Source organism: Pelodiscus sinensis, chromosome 1, assembly GCF_052426305.1.
Source record: "Pelodiscus sinensis isolate ZL-2025 chromosome 1, ASM5242630v1, whole genome shotgun sequence".
In the NCBI taxonomy this organism is placed as follows: Eukaryota; Metazoa; Chordata; order Testudines; family Trionychidae; genus Pelodiscus; species Pelodiscus sinensis.
The window spans coordinates 4,606,309-4,621,564 of NC_143052.1; the positions used below are offsets into that span (position 1 = coordinate 4,606,309).

Here is a 15,256-nt window from a genome sequence, read left to right on the forward strand (position 1 = left end):
GGGGCTCTCACAGTGGGGGGAAATATGGGGGGGTCTCAGCAGAGGGAGATCGGGGGGGTCAGAGCTGGGGGCTCTCACAGTGGGGGGAAATATGGGGGGTCTCAGAGGGAGATCGGGGGGTGCCCGGCAGGCGGGAGCGAGGGCAGCGCCCCAAGGAGCCCAGCTCCGGGGTGGCAGAGGGGGCCCGCTGACCGTGCGGCCCCCCCAGGCGAGGTGCGCATGCCCTCGGGGAAGACGGCCCGGCCCAGCATCACGGATAACAAGGACGGGACGGTGACCGTGAGGTTCGCGCCCGTGGAGAAGGGGCTGCACGAGATGGACATCAAATGCGACGGCAACCACATCCCCGGTGAGCAGCTGCCGTGGCCGGGGGGCGCCTGGGACCTGCCCGGACGTGGCTACGGGGGGACGTCGGAACTGGCCCCCCCACGGCCCCTGGGAAGGGGGGGGCCCTGGCCCAGCTGCTGCTCCAGACAGGGCCGTACCCTGTGTGCCAGGCTGGAGGGTTTCATGGGCAGAAAGCCCCTTTGCCCCCCAGCCACATCCCTGCCCCCTCCCCGAGCCAGCTATGAGGGGGCTGTGCGCCCAGGCCTGAGAGGGAGGGGGCTGGAGTCTGGGACCGTGGGCCCCCCATGCTCCTGCAGCCGGCAGCCTGGGGTCTCCTGGGCTCAGCGCCAGCAGCACCTGCCAGGCTGGGGGGGCTGCCCCCCTGGGGCTCCCAGTCAAGGTGCCCTGCCTCCCCTCCCAGGGAGCCCCCTGCAGTTCTACGTGGACGCCATGCACACCCGCCACGTGAGCGCCTACGGGCCCGGCCTGAGCCACGGCATGGTCAACAGGCCGGCCACCTTCACCATCGTCACCAAGGGCGCCGGCGAAGGTAGGGGCAGGCGGCGGGCTGCTGGGGGGGCAGGGGATGATGGGAGGCAGGTGGGGGAAGGGCAGGGGAAGGAGAGGCTGCTGGGGGTGGGGGGGCGGGGGGGGGGCTGCTGAGGGGGGCAGGGCGAGGGAGGATTTGGGGGGGCAGGGGCGGATGGGAGGCAGGCGGGGGAAGGGCGGGGGAAGAAGAGGCTGCTGGGGGGGGCCGGGTGAAGGAGGATTTTGGGTGGGAGGGAGGGAAGGGCAAGGGAGGATGGGAGGCTGCCGGGGGAAGGAGAGGCTGCTGGGGGGGGCAGGGGAGGATGGGAGGCAGGCGGGGGAAGGAGAGGCTGCTGGGGGGGCAGGGGAGGATGGGAGGCAGGCGGGGGGGAAGGCAGGGGAAGGAGAGACTGCTGGGGGGGCAGGGCGCGAGGGAGGGTTTTGGGCGGGAGGGAGGAAGGGGCAGGGGAGGATGAGAGGCAGGCGGGGGAAGGAGAGGCTGCTGGGGGGGCAGGGGAGGATGGGAGGCAGGCAGGGGAAGGAGAGGCTGCTGGGGGGGCAGGGGAGGATGGGAGGCAGGCGGGGGAAGGAGAGGCTGCTGGGGGGGGCAGGGGAGGATGGGAGGCAGGCGGGGGAAGGAGAGGCTGCTGGGGGGGCAGGGGAGGATGGGAGGCAGGCGGGGGAAGGAGAGGCTGCTGGGGGGGCCGGGAGAGGGAGGGTTTTGGGCGGGAGGAGGACGGGAGGCTGCCGGGGGGCCAGGTCCCGGCGCCCCTGACGGCCGGCTCCCCAGGGGGGCTGTCGCTGGCCGTGGAGGGCCCGTCCAAGGCCGAGATCACCTGCAAGGACAACAAGGACGGGACCTGCACCGTGTCCTACCTGCCCACCGCGCCCGGCGACTACAGCGTCATCGTCCGCTTCGACGAGAAGCACGTGCCGGGCAGCCCCTTCACCGCCAAGATCACCGGTGAGCCCCCCCCCCCCAGGTCCTTCCCCCCGGCCCAGATGTGTCCCCCCCCCCCCCCGGTGACCCTGCCCCTCCCGCCCCCAGGCGACGACTCCATGCGGACGTCGCAGCTCAACGTGGGCACCTCCACCGACGTGTCGCTGAAGATCACCGAGAGCGACCTGAGCCTGCTGACGGCCTCCATCCGGGCGCCCTCCGGCCACGAGGAGCCCTGCCTGCTCAAGCGCCTGCCCAACCGCCACATCGGTACCGCCCGGGCGTGGGAAGGGGGAGACGGGGCCGGCTGGGGCCCACGGCTCTGGCGTGGCTGGGTGGGAGGGGGCACCGGCACTGCTGCCCTGGGGGAGGGGAGGGAGCTCTGGGCCGGCTGGCCTGTGGCCCTGGGTGGGGGGAGGGGGCACCGGGCCGGCTGGCCGTGGCCCTGGGTGGAGGGAGGGGACACCGGACCGGCTGGCCGTGGCCCCGGGTGGGGGGAGGGGGCTCCGGGCCGGCTGGCTGTGGCCCCGGGTGGGGGGAGGGGGCACCGGGCCGGCTGGCCGTGGCCCCGGGTGGGGGGAGGGGGCCCGGGCCGGCTGGCCGTGGCCCCGGGTGGGGGGAGGGGGCACCGGGCCGGCTGGCCGTGGCCCCGGGTGGGGGGAGGGGGCCCCGGGCCGGCTGGCCGTGGCCCCGGGTGGGGGGAGGGGGCTCCGGGCCGGCTGGCCGTGGCCCCGGGTGGGGGGAGGGGGCTCCGGGCCGGCTGGCCGTGGCCCCGGGTGGGGGGGAGGGGGCTCCGGGCCGGCTGGCCGTGGCCCCGGGGCGGGGATTCCCACAGCCCGCGGGCGCTGACCCTGCCCGTCCCGCAGGCATCTCGTTCACCCCCAAGGAGGTGGGGGAGCATGTGGTGAGCGTGCGGAAGAGCGGGAAGCACGTCTCCAACAGCCCCTTCAAGATCCTGGTGGGGCCGTCGGAGATCGGCGACGCCAGCAAGGTGAAGGTGTGGGGCCAGGGGCTGGTGGAGGCGCGCACCTTCGAGGTGGCCGAGTTCATCGTGGACACCCGCAACGCAGGTGGGGCCCGGGCCAGGGAACCGGGGGGCGTCCGGCCCGGGCTGGAGTGAGAGAGGAGATTCTGGGGGGCTCCGGCGGGCGTCCCAGGGGCCGGGCTGGCGGGCAGCGTGCCCGGAGGGGCTCTGGCCGTCCCGTGGGCATCCTGGGGGCCGGGCTGGCGGGCAGCGTGCCCGGGGGGGCTCTGGCCGTCCCGTGGGCATCCTGGGGGCCGGGCTGGCGGGCAGCGTGCCCGGGGGGGGCTCTGGCCATCCCGTGGGCATCCCGGGGGCCGGGCTGGCGGGCAGCGTGCCCGGGGGGGCTCTGGCTGTCCCGTGGTCGTCCCAGGGGCCGGGCTGGCGGGCAGCGTGCCCGGGGGGGCTCTGGCCATCCCGTGGGCATCCCGGGGGCCGGGCTGGCGGGCAGCGTGCCCAGGGGGGCTCTGGCGGGCGTCCCAGGGGTCGGGCTGGCGGGCAGCGTGCCCGGGGGGGCTCTGTCCGTCCCGTGGGCGTCCCGGGGGCCGGGCTGGCGGGCAGCGTGCCCGGGGGGGCTCTGTCCATCCCGTGGGCATCCCGGGGGCCGGGCTGGCGGGCAGCGTGCCCAGGGGGGCTCTGGCGGGCGTCCCAGGGGTCGGGCTGGCGGGCAGCGTGCCCGGGGGGGCTCTGTCCGTCCCGTGGGCGTCCCGGGGGCTGGGCTGGCGGGCGGCGTGCCCGGGGGGGCTCTGGCCGTCCCGTGGGCGTCCTGGGGGCCGGGCTGGCAGGCGGCGTGCCTGGGGGCTCTGGCCGTCCCGTGGGCGTCCCGGGGGCCGGGCTGGCGGGCAGCGTGCCCGGGGGGGCTCTGTCCGTCCCGTGGGCGTCCCGGGGGCCGGGCTGGCGGGCAGCGTGCCCGGGGGGGCTCTGTCCGTCCCGTGGGCGTCCCGGGGGCCGGGCTGGCGGGCAGCGTGCCCGGGGGGGGGCTGAGGTGGGCGTCCCGGGGGCCGGGCTGGCGGGCGGCGTGCCCGGGGGGGGGCTGAGGTGGGCGTCCCGGGGGCCGGGCTGGCGGGCAGCGTGCCCGGGGGGGCTCTGGCCGTCCCGTGGGCGTCCCGGGGGCCGGGCTGGAGGGCGGCGTGCCTGGGGGGGCTCTGTCCGTCCCGTGGGCGTCCCGGGGGCCGGGCTGGCGGGCAGCGTGCCCGGGGGGGGGCTGAGGTGGGCATCCCGGGGGCCGGGCTGGCGGGCAGCGTGCCCGGGGGGGGCTGAGGTGGGCGTCCCGGGGGCCAGGCTGGCGGGCAGCGTGCCCGGGGGGGCTCTGGCCGTCCCGTGGGCGTCCCGGGGGCCGGGCTGGCGGGCAGCGTGCCCGGGGGGGCTCTGTCCGTCCCGTGGGCGTCCCGGGGGCCGGGCTGGCGGGCAGCGAGCCCGGGGGGGGGCTGAGGCGGGCTCTGGCCACGGCTCTGATGCTCGCCCCCCCCCAGGCTACGGCGGGCTGGGCCTGTCCATCGAGGGGCCCAGCAAGGTGGACATTAACTGCGAGGACGTGGAGGACGGCACCTGCAAGGTGACCTACTGCCCCACCGAGCCCGGCAACTACATCATCAACATCAAGTTCGCCGACAAGCATGTGCCAGGTGCGGGGGCGGGGCCGGGGCACCCTGGGCTGGGACCGGCCCCCGGGAAGGCGGCGTGCCCAGGGGCGTGGGGATCAGGAGAGCCGCTAGAGCTGGGGTAGGAGTCCTGGGCTCTTTCCCCCGGCTCTGGGAGGGGAGTGGAGGCTAGTGGTTAGAGCCGGGGTGCGGGTAGGGGGTTTGGGAGCCAGGACTCCTGGGTTCTTTCCCCAGCTCTGCTACAGGAGGCAGAGAAGCTGCCCAGCTGGCTCCTGGGCATTGGGAGAAGGGGGCGGGGGCGGTGCCTCAGTTTCCCCTCTGCCCAGGGGGTTCTGGCACCAAGCCCCTGGCTGAGGTCCTGTGGAAGTGCCAGGGGCTGCGTTGTGCCGCCCCCGCAGGCGGGAAGCCGTGGGCACGACTGACCTGGCGTGGGCCTGTGCAGGGAGCCCCTTCACGGTGAAGGTGACGGGCGAGGGGCGCATGAAGGAGAGTATCACGCGCCGGCGCCAGGCCCCCTCCATCGCCACCATTGGCAGCACGTGCGACCTCAACCTCAAGATCCCAGGTACGGCCCTGCCGGGCGGCTCTGCTCCGAGCCTGGCCCCTGGCCCCCGACGTGGGGCGCCCAGCTCCACGGCCGGGCGGGTGGTTGGGTGAGGAGGGTCTCTGTGCGTGGGGGGCCACGATGGAGAGCCATTTGCAGCCCCACCAGGCGTGGGAGGGGCTCTTCCCCGGGAGCGGGATGCTGCTGGCTCTGGGGAGGAGCACGCAGCGGGGGAGGGGGGGGTGCAGGGGACGGAGCTCGGGGCCCAGCCTCTCTGCCTCCCGGTGCGGCGCAGGGAACTGGTTCCAGATGGTGTCGGCCCAGGAGCGGCTCACCCGGACCTTCACGCGCAGCAGCCACACCTACACCCGCACCGAGCGCACCGAGATCAGCAAGACGCGGGGCGGGGAGACCACGCGGGAGGTGCGGGTGGAGGAGTCCACGCAGGTGGGCGGCGACCCCTTCCAGCACGTCTTCGGCGACTTCCTTGGCCGCGAAAGCCTCGGCTCCTTCGGCAGCATCGCCCGGACCCCGGAGGGTGCGTGCCCGGCTCGGGGGGGAGGGGGCAGCGGGGGGCCCGGAGGGGTGGGACGGGCGTGCCCTGCCCACGGGCGGCAGCAGGGCTGTGGAGGGCACGGCAGGCGGGGGGCACGGGTACATTGTGCACGTGTCTCGCACAAACGTGTCGGAGTCTTGCTCGCACGTCCGAGTGTGCGACCCACGAGGGGCGGGGGGGGGGCGCTAGTCAGCACATCCTTGGCCGTTCTCACCCCCGGCTCTGTGCCCGTGGGGCTTAGCCCCGTGCCCTGCCCAGATCCCAAGCAGCGGACCCCATGCCCGCTCCCTGCCCACCCGGCACAGCCCCCTCCTCCCTTCCTGTCCCAAGCCCCCGGGGCACAGGGGCCGCTGTGTGGGGCGGGCGGGGCCGTGTGGTGCCTGGCTGACGGCCCCGCCTGTCTCACGCTGCCTAGGGGAGGCGAGCGCCCCGCCCATGACGGCCCAGGTGACCAGCCCGTCGGGGCAGACGGCCGAGGCGGAGATCATCGAGGGCGAGGACAGCGCCTACAGCGTGCGCTTCGTGCCCCAGGAGATGGGCGCCCACACCGTCCACGTCAAGTACCGCGGGCAGCACGTGCCCGGCAGCCCCTTCCAGTTCACCGTGGGGCCCATGGGCGAGGGCGGCGCCCACAAGGTGCGGGCCGGGGGCACCGGCCTGGAGAGGGGCGTCGCCGGGGTGCCAGGTAGGGGCTGCGCCCGGTGGGGGGCAGGGGGTGGCCGAGGGGGTTGGGCTATGGGGAGGTCGCGGGCGTGGGAGGTGTGGGGGGCAGCTCGGGCGCAGGGAAGGGGGCGGCTCGGGCGCTGGGCGTGTGGGGCGCACGGGCCCCGGACCCCGCCCCGATGGTGCTGTCTGCCCCCAGCCGAGTTCAGCATCTGGACGCGGGAGGCGGGCGCCGGAGGCCTCTCCATCGCCATCGAGGGGCCCAGCAAGGCCGAGATCGCCTTCGAGGACAGGAAGGACGGCTCCTGCGGCGTCTCCTACATCGTCCAGGAGCCAGGTGGGTGCGCGGCGCCCGGCCCCGGCTCCTCGCTGCCCTGCCAGCCTCCCCGGCCCCCGCAGCCTGGGCTGGTGCCGCCCGGGGGTGGGGCCCCTCCTGCCCCGATGTGGGGGGGCCATTCCCCTGCACCTCCGTTGGCCACGGAGAGCCCCGCGTGGCCCCACAGCCGGCCCACTGCCCGCTTGGGGGGCGTCGAGAGCCCCTTGAACCCGGCCTGGCCTGGGAGCTGCAGGGCTCAGGGACCTCGGCCCCCCCCTCTGCTCCCGGCCCCGGGCGCCCAGCTCAGCCTGGCCTGGGGCGCTGGTGCCCCCCCCGCTGGGCTGGAGCCTGACCCCTCCTGCTGGCTCTGCCCCCAGGCGACTACGAGGTGTCCATCAAGTTCAACGAGGAGCACGTCCCCGACAGCCCCTTCGTGGTGCCCGTGGCCTCGCTCTCCGACGACGCCCGCAGGCTCACCGTCACCAGCCTCCAGGTGCGTGTGGCCGGCCGGGGGCAGGGCCCGTGGGACCAGCGCTGGCACCGTGGGGCCCGGGATCCCCTCCCCCGCTGGCGTCCCTCCATCTGACCCACGGCCTGGCCTGGGATCCCCTCCCCCACTGGCGGCCCTCCATCTGACCCACGGCCTGGCCTGGGACCCCCTCCCCCGCCGGTGTCCCTCCATCTGACCCACGGCCTGGCCTGGGACCCCCTCCCCCGCCGGTGTCCCTCCATCTGACCCACGGCCTGGCCTGGGACCCCCTCCCCTGCTGGCGTCCCTCCATCTGACCCACGGCCTGGCCTGGGACCCCCTCCCCCGCCGGCGTCCCTCCATGTGACCCATGGCCTGGCCCGGGATCCCCTCCCCCGCTGGCGTCCCTCCATCTGACCCACGGCCTGGCCTGGGACCCCCTCCCCCGCCGGCGTCCCTCCATCTGACCCACGGCTCGGGACCCCCTCCCCCGCCAGCGCTGGCCCCACCTCGACGCCCCCCCCCTTTGCCCTGCAGGAGACGGGGTTGAAGGTCAGCCAGACGGCGTCCTTCGCGGTGCAGCTGAACGGGGCGCGGGGCGTGATCGAGGCCAAGGTGCACACGCCCTCCGGCACGGTGGAGGAGTGCTACGTCTCCGAGCTGGACAGCGGTGAGGGGAGGGGCCTCGGGGCGCGAGGGGTCCGAGCGGGCGTGGGATGTGGGGGGGTGACGACGCCTCGGGGGGGCCCCTGACCCTGCCCCCCATCTGCAGCCAGATGTGCCTCCGCCAGCCAGTAGAGCAGAAGGGTTCTCGCTTCTCGGGTACAGCGCCGGCGCGACGCTGACATACGAGCCAGGGCAGACGGCCTCGCCCTCTTGGGGGGGAGGGGGGGTTCACTGGCCCCTAGCCCCCCTGTCCTGGACTTAGTCTGCTTTCTTCAAAACTGCCCAGCTCCCGGCCTCTGCCCCCCAGCCCGGCGGCCGCCTCCGCCTCCCTTCCTGTCTCTCCCCTTGGGCAGCACCCTGTTATCGGCTCCGGCTGGGACTAGGTGCCTGGGCCAATCCACAGGTGGGGGAGTCGGTGGGAACCACACAGCCCAGCCAAGTGGGGACACCGGGTTACAAAGCCGACAGCCCCCCCCCCCCACTTCGTCACAGGGGGCAACGCTCCGGAGCTGCCCCGTAGGAAGCCGGGCCGGCCGGGGGTTGGGGAACTGGCGCCTCCTCTGGCGCTCTTCCCAACTCCAACCAGGTTCTCCCAGTCCCAAAAGAGCAGCCACCGTCCCAGGGCAATTTGCACCCCAGATCTGCCCCCGCAGAGCGCGCGGGGCCGGCCCTTTCGCCTCTGCCACCAAACGGCTTGTTGAAAGAAAATCCGTACAGCGCTCAGACGCGCACCAATTGCCACGTGCCTGGTGCAGGCGTGGCCGGCGGTGGAACGAACTGCCGGCTTACGCCACGTCTCCGCGGCTCGCTCGCTCCGTCCGTGGTTCAGAGCTCCAGTGGGTAGCAACGGTTCCCCCGGGGGTGAGAAGCCGGATTGACGACAAAAAGGAGGCACCTTTAATATCCTCGGCCGCGTGGAGGGCCTCCCAGGGCACGTCTACACGAGGAAACTCGTTTGAAATAACGAAAATGGATTTAATAACTCCGGAAATAACAGACTCGAACTAGCGTGTCCACACTCCGGGGCGGGGGGGGGCTCGAAATGAGTCCAGGCAGGCTCCGTTAACGTCGAGGTGCTACCTCGACTTAGAGCCCCTGTAATGACGCCCCCGTGCTTCCTTCGAATGGGGGCGCGCTTATTTCGAAAGAGCAGCCCCGGCGCGGCCACACTGCGGCTGGTTCGAAAGAACCGCTCCCCACGTCGCCCAAGCTGTTCCGAATGAGCGTTCTTCCCCGAGGGACGCCGGAGTCCAGCTTCCCAAGAAGCAGCCCGTCATTTCGAAATAAGGGGGTTGGGGGGGCCGCCGAGGGGGGTTCTTTCGAAATGACGCCCTCGTGTAGACCAGGGCCTATTGTCCGGGCCCGGTCACAGCACGGCCCAAGCTGGAGTTTGTCCCGTGCCAAGTCCCCTGGCTCAGCCCTTCTGGTAGCAGCCATCGCCCCAGGCTAGGGGGAACGTACTCAGAGGCGCCCGGCCGACGTGGTCTGGCCCGCTGCCCGCCCCATCCCTCCAATCGCATGCCTCGCAGCCCTGCGACCGTCGGCCAGCCCGGCCTCCTTTTGGTGGGCCCCGGGAACACCCGAAACGCCGGCGTGGTGACAGCGCGATTGGCCGGCTGTGTTCACACCACGTGCCTACAGGCGCCTACGCGTGTGTTCATGTCTGCGTGAACACAACCGGCCACGCGCGCTGTGACCTGAGCTGCCCCGTGGCCCCGCCTCGTGCCGGGTTTGGGGCGGACCTAGAACAGTGCTTGAAGCAGTGACCTGTGGGGTACTAAGATCCGCTAACCCATGAGTTGTGTGCTGGCTGTGGGGCAGCCTCCCTCCGGGCAGGCCACACCCGACTCCCGTTGCAGCTCCCAGGAAACCGAGTCAGGCTGTGTCATTGGGGGGGGGGGTGGCGGGAACAGCCAGGCCGCCTCCCCCACCCCCGTTGACCAATCCGAAGGCCCACGTGGCTCCAGGCGGGACAGTAAAACTCACACGCCACGTACCACGGGGAATAGCCCAGACCCCGCTCCAGCACCGGGGGCTGGCTGATGGGCTCTGGGCCGGGGGGAGGCTATGCCCCGGGGGGGCCTGCAGGCTTAGAAGATGCAGAGCCAGGAACTGGCCTGAGGGTGGCGCCATCTCTGCCAGACCTGAGCCACCTGCCCTGGCACCCTGGTCACACGGGGCGGGCTCCTCGCTCCCCCTGGGGCTGGGCTAGGCGGGTGCCGGCGAGGGGCCAGGGTGGGTGGGGGGTTCATCACTTCCCCTGGGGCTGGGCCAGACCAGGTGGGGCGGGCGCCGGCGAGGGGCCGGGCCAGGGTCTCTGAGCCCCAGTGTCCCCGCAGATAAATCCACCATCCGGTTCATCCCGCGCGAGAACGGCGTGCACTCCATCGACGTCAAGTTCAACGGGCGCCACATCCCAGGCAGCCCCTTCAAGATCCGCGTGGGGGAGCAGAGCCAGGCGGCTGACCCGGGGCTCGTCTCTGCCTACGGGCCCGGCCTGGAGGGCGGCATCACAGGTAGGGGCCTGGGGCCCCCGCCCAGCGCAGCCCCCAGCTGCTGGACGCAGAGAGGCTGAGGGTGGCACCCGCTGGTGCCCCTGTGCCCGGCACCGCTCTGGGGAGCTGCCGTGCGGTGTCCTGGGACGTGGGAGGGGATCCAGGTGTCGGAGCCGGCGCCTGAGCCAGGCACCACCAGCGCTGGGATGGAGCCTGGCAGGGAGACCCAGGAGGGAGCGGGGTGGGTGGGGAAGAGGGCAATGTGCCCTGGCTGCCCCCATGCCATGCTACTTGGGGGGCTGGGCCTGTCTCTCCGCTGGCTGTGTAGCCGCTGTCCCGTCGCGGCGGGTCCTGGAGCCCAGGGGCCGGGTCCAGCAAGCCCCCGCTGCCCTCTAACCCCCGTCCCGTCCCAGGCGTCTCCTCGGAGTTCTTCATCAGCACGCTGAACGCCGGCTCGGGCGCCCTGGCCGTCTCCATCGACGGCCCCTCCAAGGTGAAGCTGGACTGCCAGGAATGCCCCGAGGGCCACCGGGTCACCTACACGCCCATGGCCCCCGGCAGCTACCTCATCTCCATCAAGTACGGCGGCCCCCAGCACATCGTCGGCAGCCCCTTCAAGGCCAAGGTCACCGGTACGGCTGGGGGCGGGGTGTGTGGCGGAGCCTGGCTATGTAGTGTGAGAGAGGGGGGAGGGGGCGGAGCCTGGCCAGGCTGTGGAGGGCAGGGGGCGGAGCCTGGCCAGGCAGTGTGGAGGTGAGGATACGGTGGGGGGGGCTCAGGAGGGTGGAGCCTGACCACATGGTAGGGGAGGGGGCTCAGGGTCCCAGCCATGCTAGCAGCTGGGGGGTGGAGGGAGGGAGGGATTCTGGCCGGGCTGGGGCCAGCCCCACCGGGTCTCTAGTGCGAGGTGGCTGTGGGCCGTGGCAGGGCCATGGCGTGGCGGGGTGGTTGGTGATGTCTCGCCCCCTTCCCAGGGCCACGCCTCTCCGGTGGCCACAGCCTCCACGAGACGTCCACCGTCCTGGTGGAGACGGTCACCAAGTCCTCGTCCTCCGTGGGCGGCAGCTACAGCGCCATGCCCAAGTTCTCCTCCGACGCCAGCAAGGTGGTGGCCCGGGGGCCTGGGCTCACCAAGGCCTTCGTGGGCCAGAAAAACACCTTCAGCGTGGACTGCAGCAAGGCCGGTACGAGAGGGGAGGGGCCTGCTTGCAGGGGGTGTGGCCTGGTGGATTAGGGAGGGGCCTGCTCACAGGGGGCGTGGCCTGGTGGAGTAGGGAAGGGCCTGCTCACGGGGCGTGGCCTGGTGGGGGTGAGGGAGGAGCCTGACAGGCAGGGCGGGGTGAAGTAACTCAGCTCCCAGGGGGATACTGTTGGGGGTGGGGAATAACCGGGGCCCACCTCAGTCTCCTCACCTGCCGCCGTGCTCTCTGCCCCCCTTCCTAGGCACCAATATGCTGATGGTGGGCGTGCACGGCCCCAAGACGCCGTGCGAGGAGGTGTACGTCAAGCACGTGGGCAACCGGGTGTACAACGTCACCTACACCGTCAAGGAGAAGGGCGACTACGTCCTCATCCTCAAGTGGGGTGACGAGGGCGTGCCGGGCAGCCCCTACCAGGTCACCGTGCCCTAACCCGGAGCCAGCGCCCGGAGCCGCGGCACCCCTTCCCCCCACCCCTCGCACGCACACTCACGCTTCCGCCCCCGCCCCGCCGCGGGTGAGCCATCCACCACGGACTCCACGCTCAGTGACTGTTCTTGCCAAACGGGGCCGCTAGGGGCTGCCCCCCAGCTACCCACAATGCTCCGCTGTGGGGCTGCCCCCCAGCTACCCACAATGCTCCGCTGCGGGGCTGCCCCCCAGCTACCCACAATGCTCTGCTGCGGGGCTGGGCTGGGGCCGCTGGCCTGGGTGAAAGGAAGAGAGGAACTTTGTGTAGTTGTGTTTCACCACTTTCTCTCTTTCCTCCAGCGCCAGCCCAGCTGGAAGGGCAGTGGGCACGGCCCGGGGGCAGGCTGGGGCCTTTCCGGCACTGGGCACAGCCAGGTAGCTGCCAGGGAGGAGGGCATGCCCAGGATGCAGATGGGGCAGAGGGTATGGTCCAGGGGAAGGGCAGAGGAGGTAGGAGATGGGCAGGTTGGAGGGGGAGGAGGGAAGGGTGCAGGGGCAGGAATGTCTGGGGAAGGGTAGTGGGACAAGCTGCTGCCAGGGGTGGGTCCCGGGGCACCTCCCTGCTGTGAGCAAGGGACAGGGGCTGCCACCCCGGGCCATGCCGGTCCAGCCCTGGTCTCTGGGCCCCATGCTGGGTCCCGGAGGGAGATTTAAGGCCTCTGAGTGGGGCCGAGTGTAGCCCCATGCCCGGGCCCAGGGAGGAGAGCACCACGTGAGTCGTGCTGCCCCACAAGCCAGGTAGGAGCCCTGCAGCCCGAAGAGCCAAGCCCTAGAGCAGGGCCAGCTCCTAAGGTTTTGGGGTGTCAGGGACCCAGTAGGTGTCTGGGCATCGCCTGCCCTGGCCAGTGCCCGCTGTGCCCTTCTGCCTCTGGTGCTGCCTTACTGAGCCCAGCCCCTGTCCGGGGGCGGGGAGGAGACACAATCTCCGTCTGCTTTTTAAAAAAGAAAAAGCCCTGACCCCTGCCACCGCTCCCGCACTGGTGGCCGGTCCCTGGCGCACGCTCGCCGGGTGCCTCCGGGTCTGAATGTGCCAGGGGCGCCCCGGCCGGCCCGCCTGGCTTTGTGCTCTGCCGAGTGCCAGGGCCAGCCGCCCTGCCAGGGCAATAAAGTGACTCGCTGCGGTGGCTGTGCTGTCTGTGTCCTGCGCCACACGCCCCCTGCAGGGCCACGAGGGACAGCTGGGCCCATGGAACGTGGCCGGGAGCCGGGCAAGGGCAAGTGAAGCCGCTTCCCAGGCCGTTGGCAGCCCTGGGTACATGCAGGCACCTCTGGGCGACAAGCCGTTCACGTTGGCTGTAAAATATTCCAGGCGGTTGCTGAAGCTTCTCCCTAAATCTCAGTGAGGGCAGAGTCTGGCATTGGGCCCCTCCAACTAGGACGGCCCTGGACTCAGAGCCCGGGGGGGGGGGGGAGCCGGCCTGTTTGCCCTGGGGCTGGCAGTTTTGTGCAGCATGGCCGAACTACACGAGGGGAGGGGAGGAAAGAGCCAGGTGCCTCTGGCCTCAGGCAACCCCCACTCCGCCAGGGTCACACAGCCGCTGGGCCATGAGCCCTGGCCCCCACGGTGATGCCTGACCCACGGGCCGGGGCCTGCGTGGTGCCATGGCTGCAGCTCTGCTGGCGGGGGCAGGCCCAGCTTTTCTGTCGCAGAGCTGGGCAGCCACAGCTCAGCACCCTGCAGTCCTGGGGCCGGGGCCCGAGCCCAGCCAGGGGTGGCCCAAGAGCTGCAGCACCACTGCCCCAGCTGGCACCTTGGGCGGGTTTAGTCAGTAGCTGGTGCCCAGGAGGCCTCAGGTCTCCCGAGGGCCTGGCTCCATCGGTGTGACCCCAGCAGCTACCCCCGCCCACTGCTGCTGGCCTGTGCCCCTGGTGGGGAGACACAGCGTGTCGCCGCCCCCCCCCCCCCCCCGGTGTGCTGTCCTCCACCCCCCACACCCCTGCCAGCCTGTGCCCCGGGGGGGGGACAGTGCCCCCCACGTGTCCTGTCCCCCCCCTCTGCCAGCCTGTGTCCCTGGGGGGGGGAGACAGCGCCCCCCACGTGTCCTGTCCCCCCCACCTCTGCCAGCCTGTGCCCCTGGGCGGGGGGACAGCGCCCCCCACGTGTCCTGTCCCCCCCCCTCTGCCAGCCTGTGCCCCGGGGGGGGGGGGGACAGTGCCCCCCACGTGTCCTGTCCCCCCCACCTCTGCCAGCCTGTGCCCCTGGGCGGGGGGACAGTGCCCCCCACGTGTCCTGTCCCCCCCCTCTGCCAGCCTGTGCCCCTGGGGGGGGAGACAGCGCCCCCCACATGTCCTGTCCCCCCCCTCTGCCAGCCTGTGCCCCTGGGGGGGGAGACAGCGCCCCCCACGTGTCCTGTCCCCCCCCTCTGCCAGCCTGTGCCCCTGGGGGGGAGACAGCGCCCCCACGTCTCCTGTCCCCCCACCTCTGCCAGCCTGTGCCCCTGGGGCGGAGACAGCGCCCCCCACGTGTCCTGTCCCCCCCACCTCTGCCAGCCTGTGCCCCTGGGGGGGGAGACAGCGCCCCCCACGTGTCCTGTCCCCCCCCTCTGCCAGCCTGTGCCCCTGGGCGGGGGGACAGCGCCCCCCACGTGTCCTGTCCCCCCCCCTCTGCCAGCCTGTGCCCCTGGGGGGGGAGACAGCGCCCCCCACGTGTCCTGTCCCCCCACCTCTGCCAGCCTGTGCCCCTGGGGGGGGAGACAGCGCCCCCCACGTGTCCTGTCCCCCCACCTCTGCCAGCCTGTGCCCCTGGGGGGGAGACACAGCGCCCCCCACGTGTCCTGGCCCCCCACCTCTGCCAGCCTGTGCCCCTGGGGGGGGGAGACAGCGCCCCCCACGTGTCCTGTCCCCCCACCTCTGCCAGCCTGTGCCCCTGGGGGGGGAGACAGCGCCCCCCACGTGTCCTGTCCCCCCCCCTCTGCCAGCCTGTGCCCCTGGGGGGGGAGACAGTGCCCCCCACGTGTCCTGTCCCCCCACCTCTGCCAGCCTGTGCCCCTGGGGGGGGAGACAGCGCCCCCCACGTGTCCTGTCCCCCCCCTCTGCCAGCCTGTGCCCCTGGGGGGGGAGACAGCGCCCCCACGTGTCCTGTCCCCCCACCTCTGCCAGCCTGTGCCCCTGGGGGGGGAGACAGCGCCCCCCACGTGTCCTGTCCCCCACCCCCCGCCTGGAGCAACATCGCACATCGGGGAAACTGAGGCACGGCCATGCGTCACGAGACACGTCACAAGCATTTCCCACATCCTCATAGGCCAGACTCCGGGCTGGGGGCGGGGCCGGACTCCTGCGTTCTCTCTCGGGGGGCGGGACGAGCCAGGAGCCACAGCGCATGCGCACAATCGCTCCGCGGGCTCGGAGCGGCCGTGGATGTGCGCACGCGCGGAGCGGCGGGATGACGGCGGGCGGGCGGGGGGGGGGTGCCGGCCACGCGCAGGCGCACACGGGTCCTGCAGGTGCCGGCCGCGCATGC

The 15,256-nt window shown here is 72.8% G+C and overlaps 1 protein-coding gene across 3 annotated transcripts in view; it reads left to right on the plus strand.

The window, feature by feature from the left end:
- Positions 1-12,920, plus strand: part of FLNC (filamin C) — a 53,795-nt gene extending 40,875 nt beyond the window's left edge. For all 3 annotated transcript variants that reach the window (XM_075924962.2, XM_075924948.2, XM_075924955.2), the window contains 16 exons: positions 209-349; positions 749-877; positions 1,646-1,819; positions 1,904-2,065; positions 2,662-2,865; positions 4,289-4,441; positions 4,860-4,982; positions 5,257-5,499; positions 5,933-6,202; positions 6,380-6,517; positions 6,874-6,989; positions 7,503-7,635; positions 9,971-10,147; positions 10,540-10,758; positions 11,101-11,310; positions 11,570-12,920. In XM_075924962.2, the coding sequence (XP_075781077.2) occupies positions 209-349; positions 749-877; positions 1,646-1,819; positions 1,904-2,065; positions 2,662-2,865; positions 4,289-4,441; positions 4,860-4,982; positions 5,257-5,499; positions 5,933-6,202; positions 6,380-6,517; positions 6,874-6,989; positions 7,503-7,635; positions 9,971-10,147; positions 10,540-10,758; positions 11,101-11,310; positions 11,570-11,757 (2,780 nt within the window). In that variant the 3' untranslated portion in view covers positions 11,758-12,920. The remainder of the gene's footprint in view (positions 1-208; positions 350-748; positions 878-1,645; positions 1,820-1,903; positions 2,066-2,661; positions 2,866-4,288; positions 4,442-4,859; positions 4,983-5,256; positions 5,500-5,932; positions 6,203-6,379; positions 6,518-6,873; positions 6,990-7,502; positions 7,636-9,970; positions 10,148-10,539; positions 10,759-11,100; positions 11,311-11,569) is intronic.
- The last annotated feature ends 2,336 nt before the right edge of the window (positions 12,921-15,256 follow it).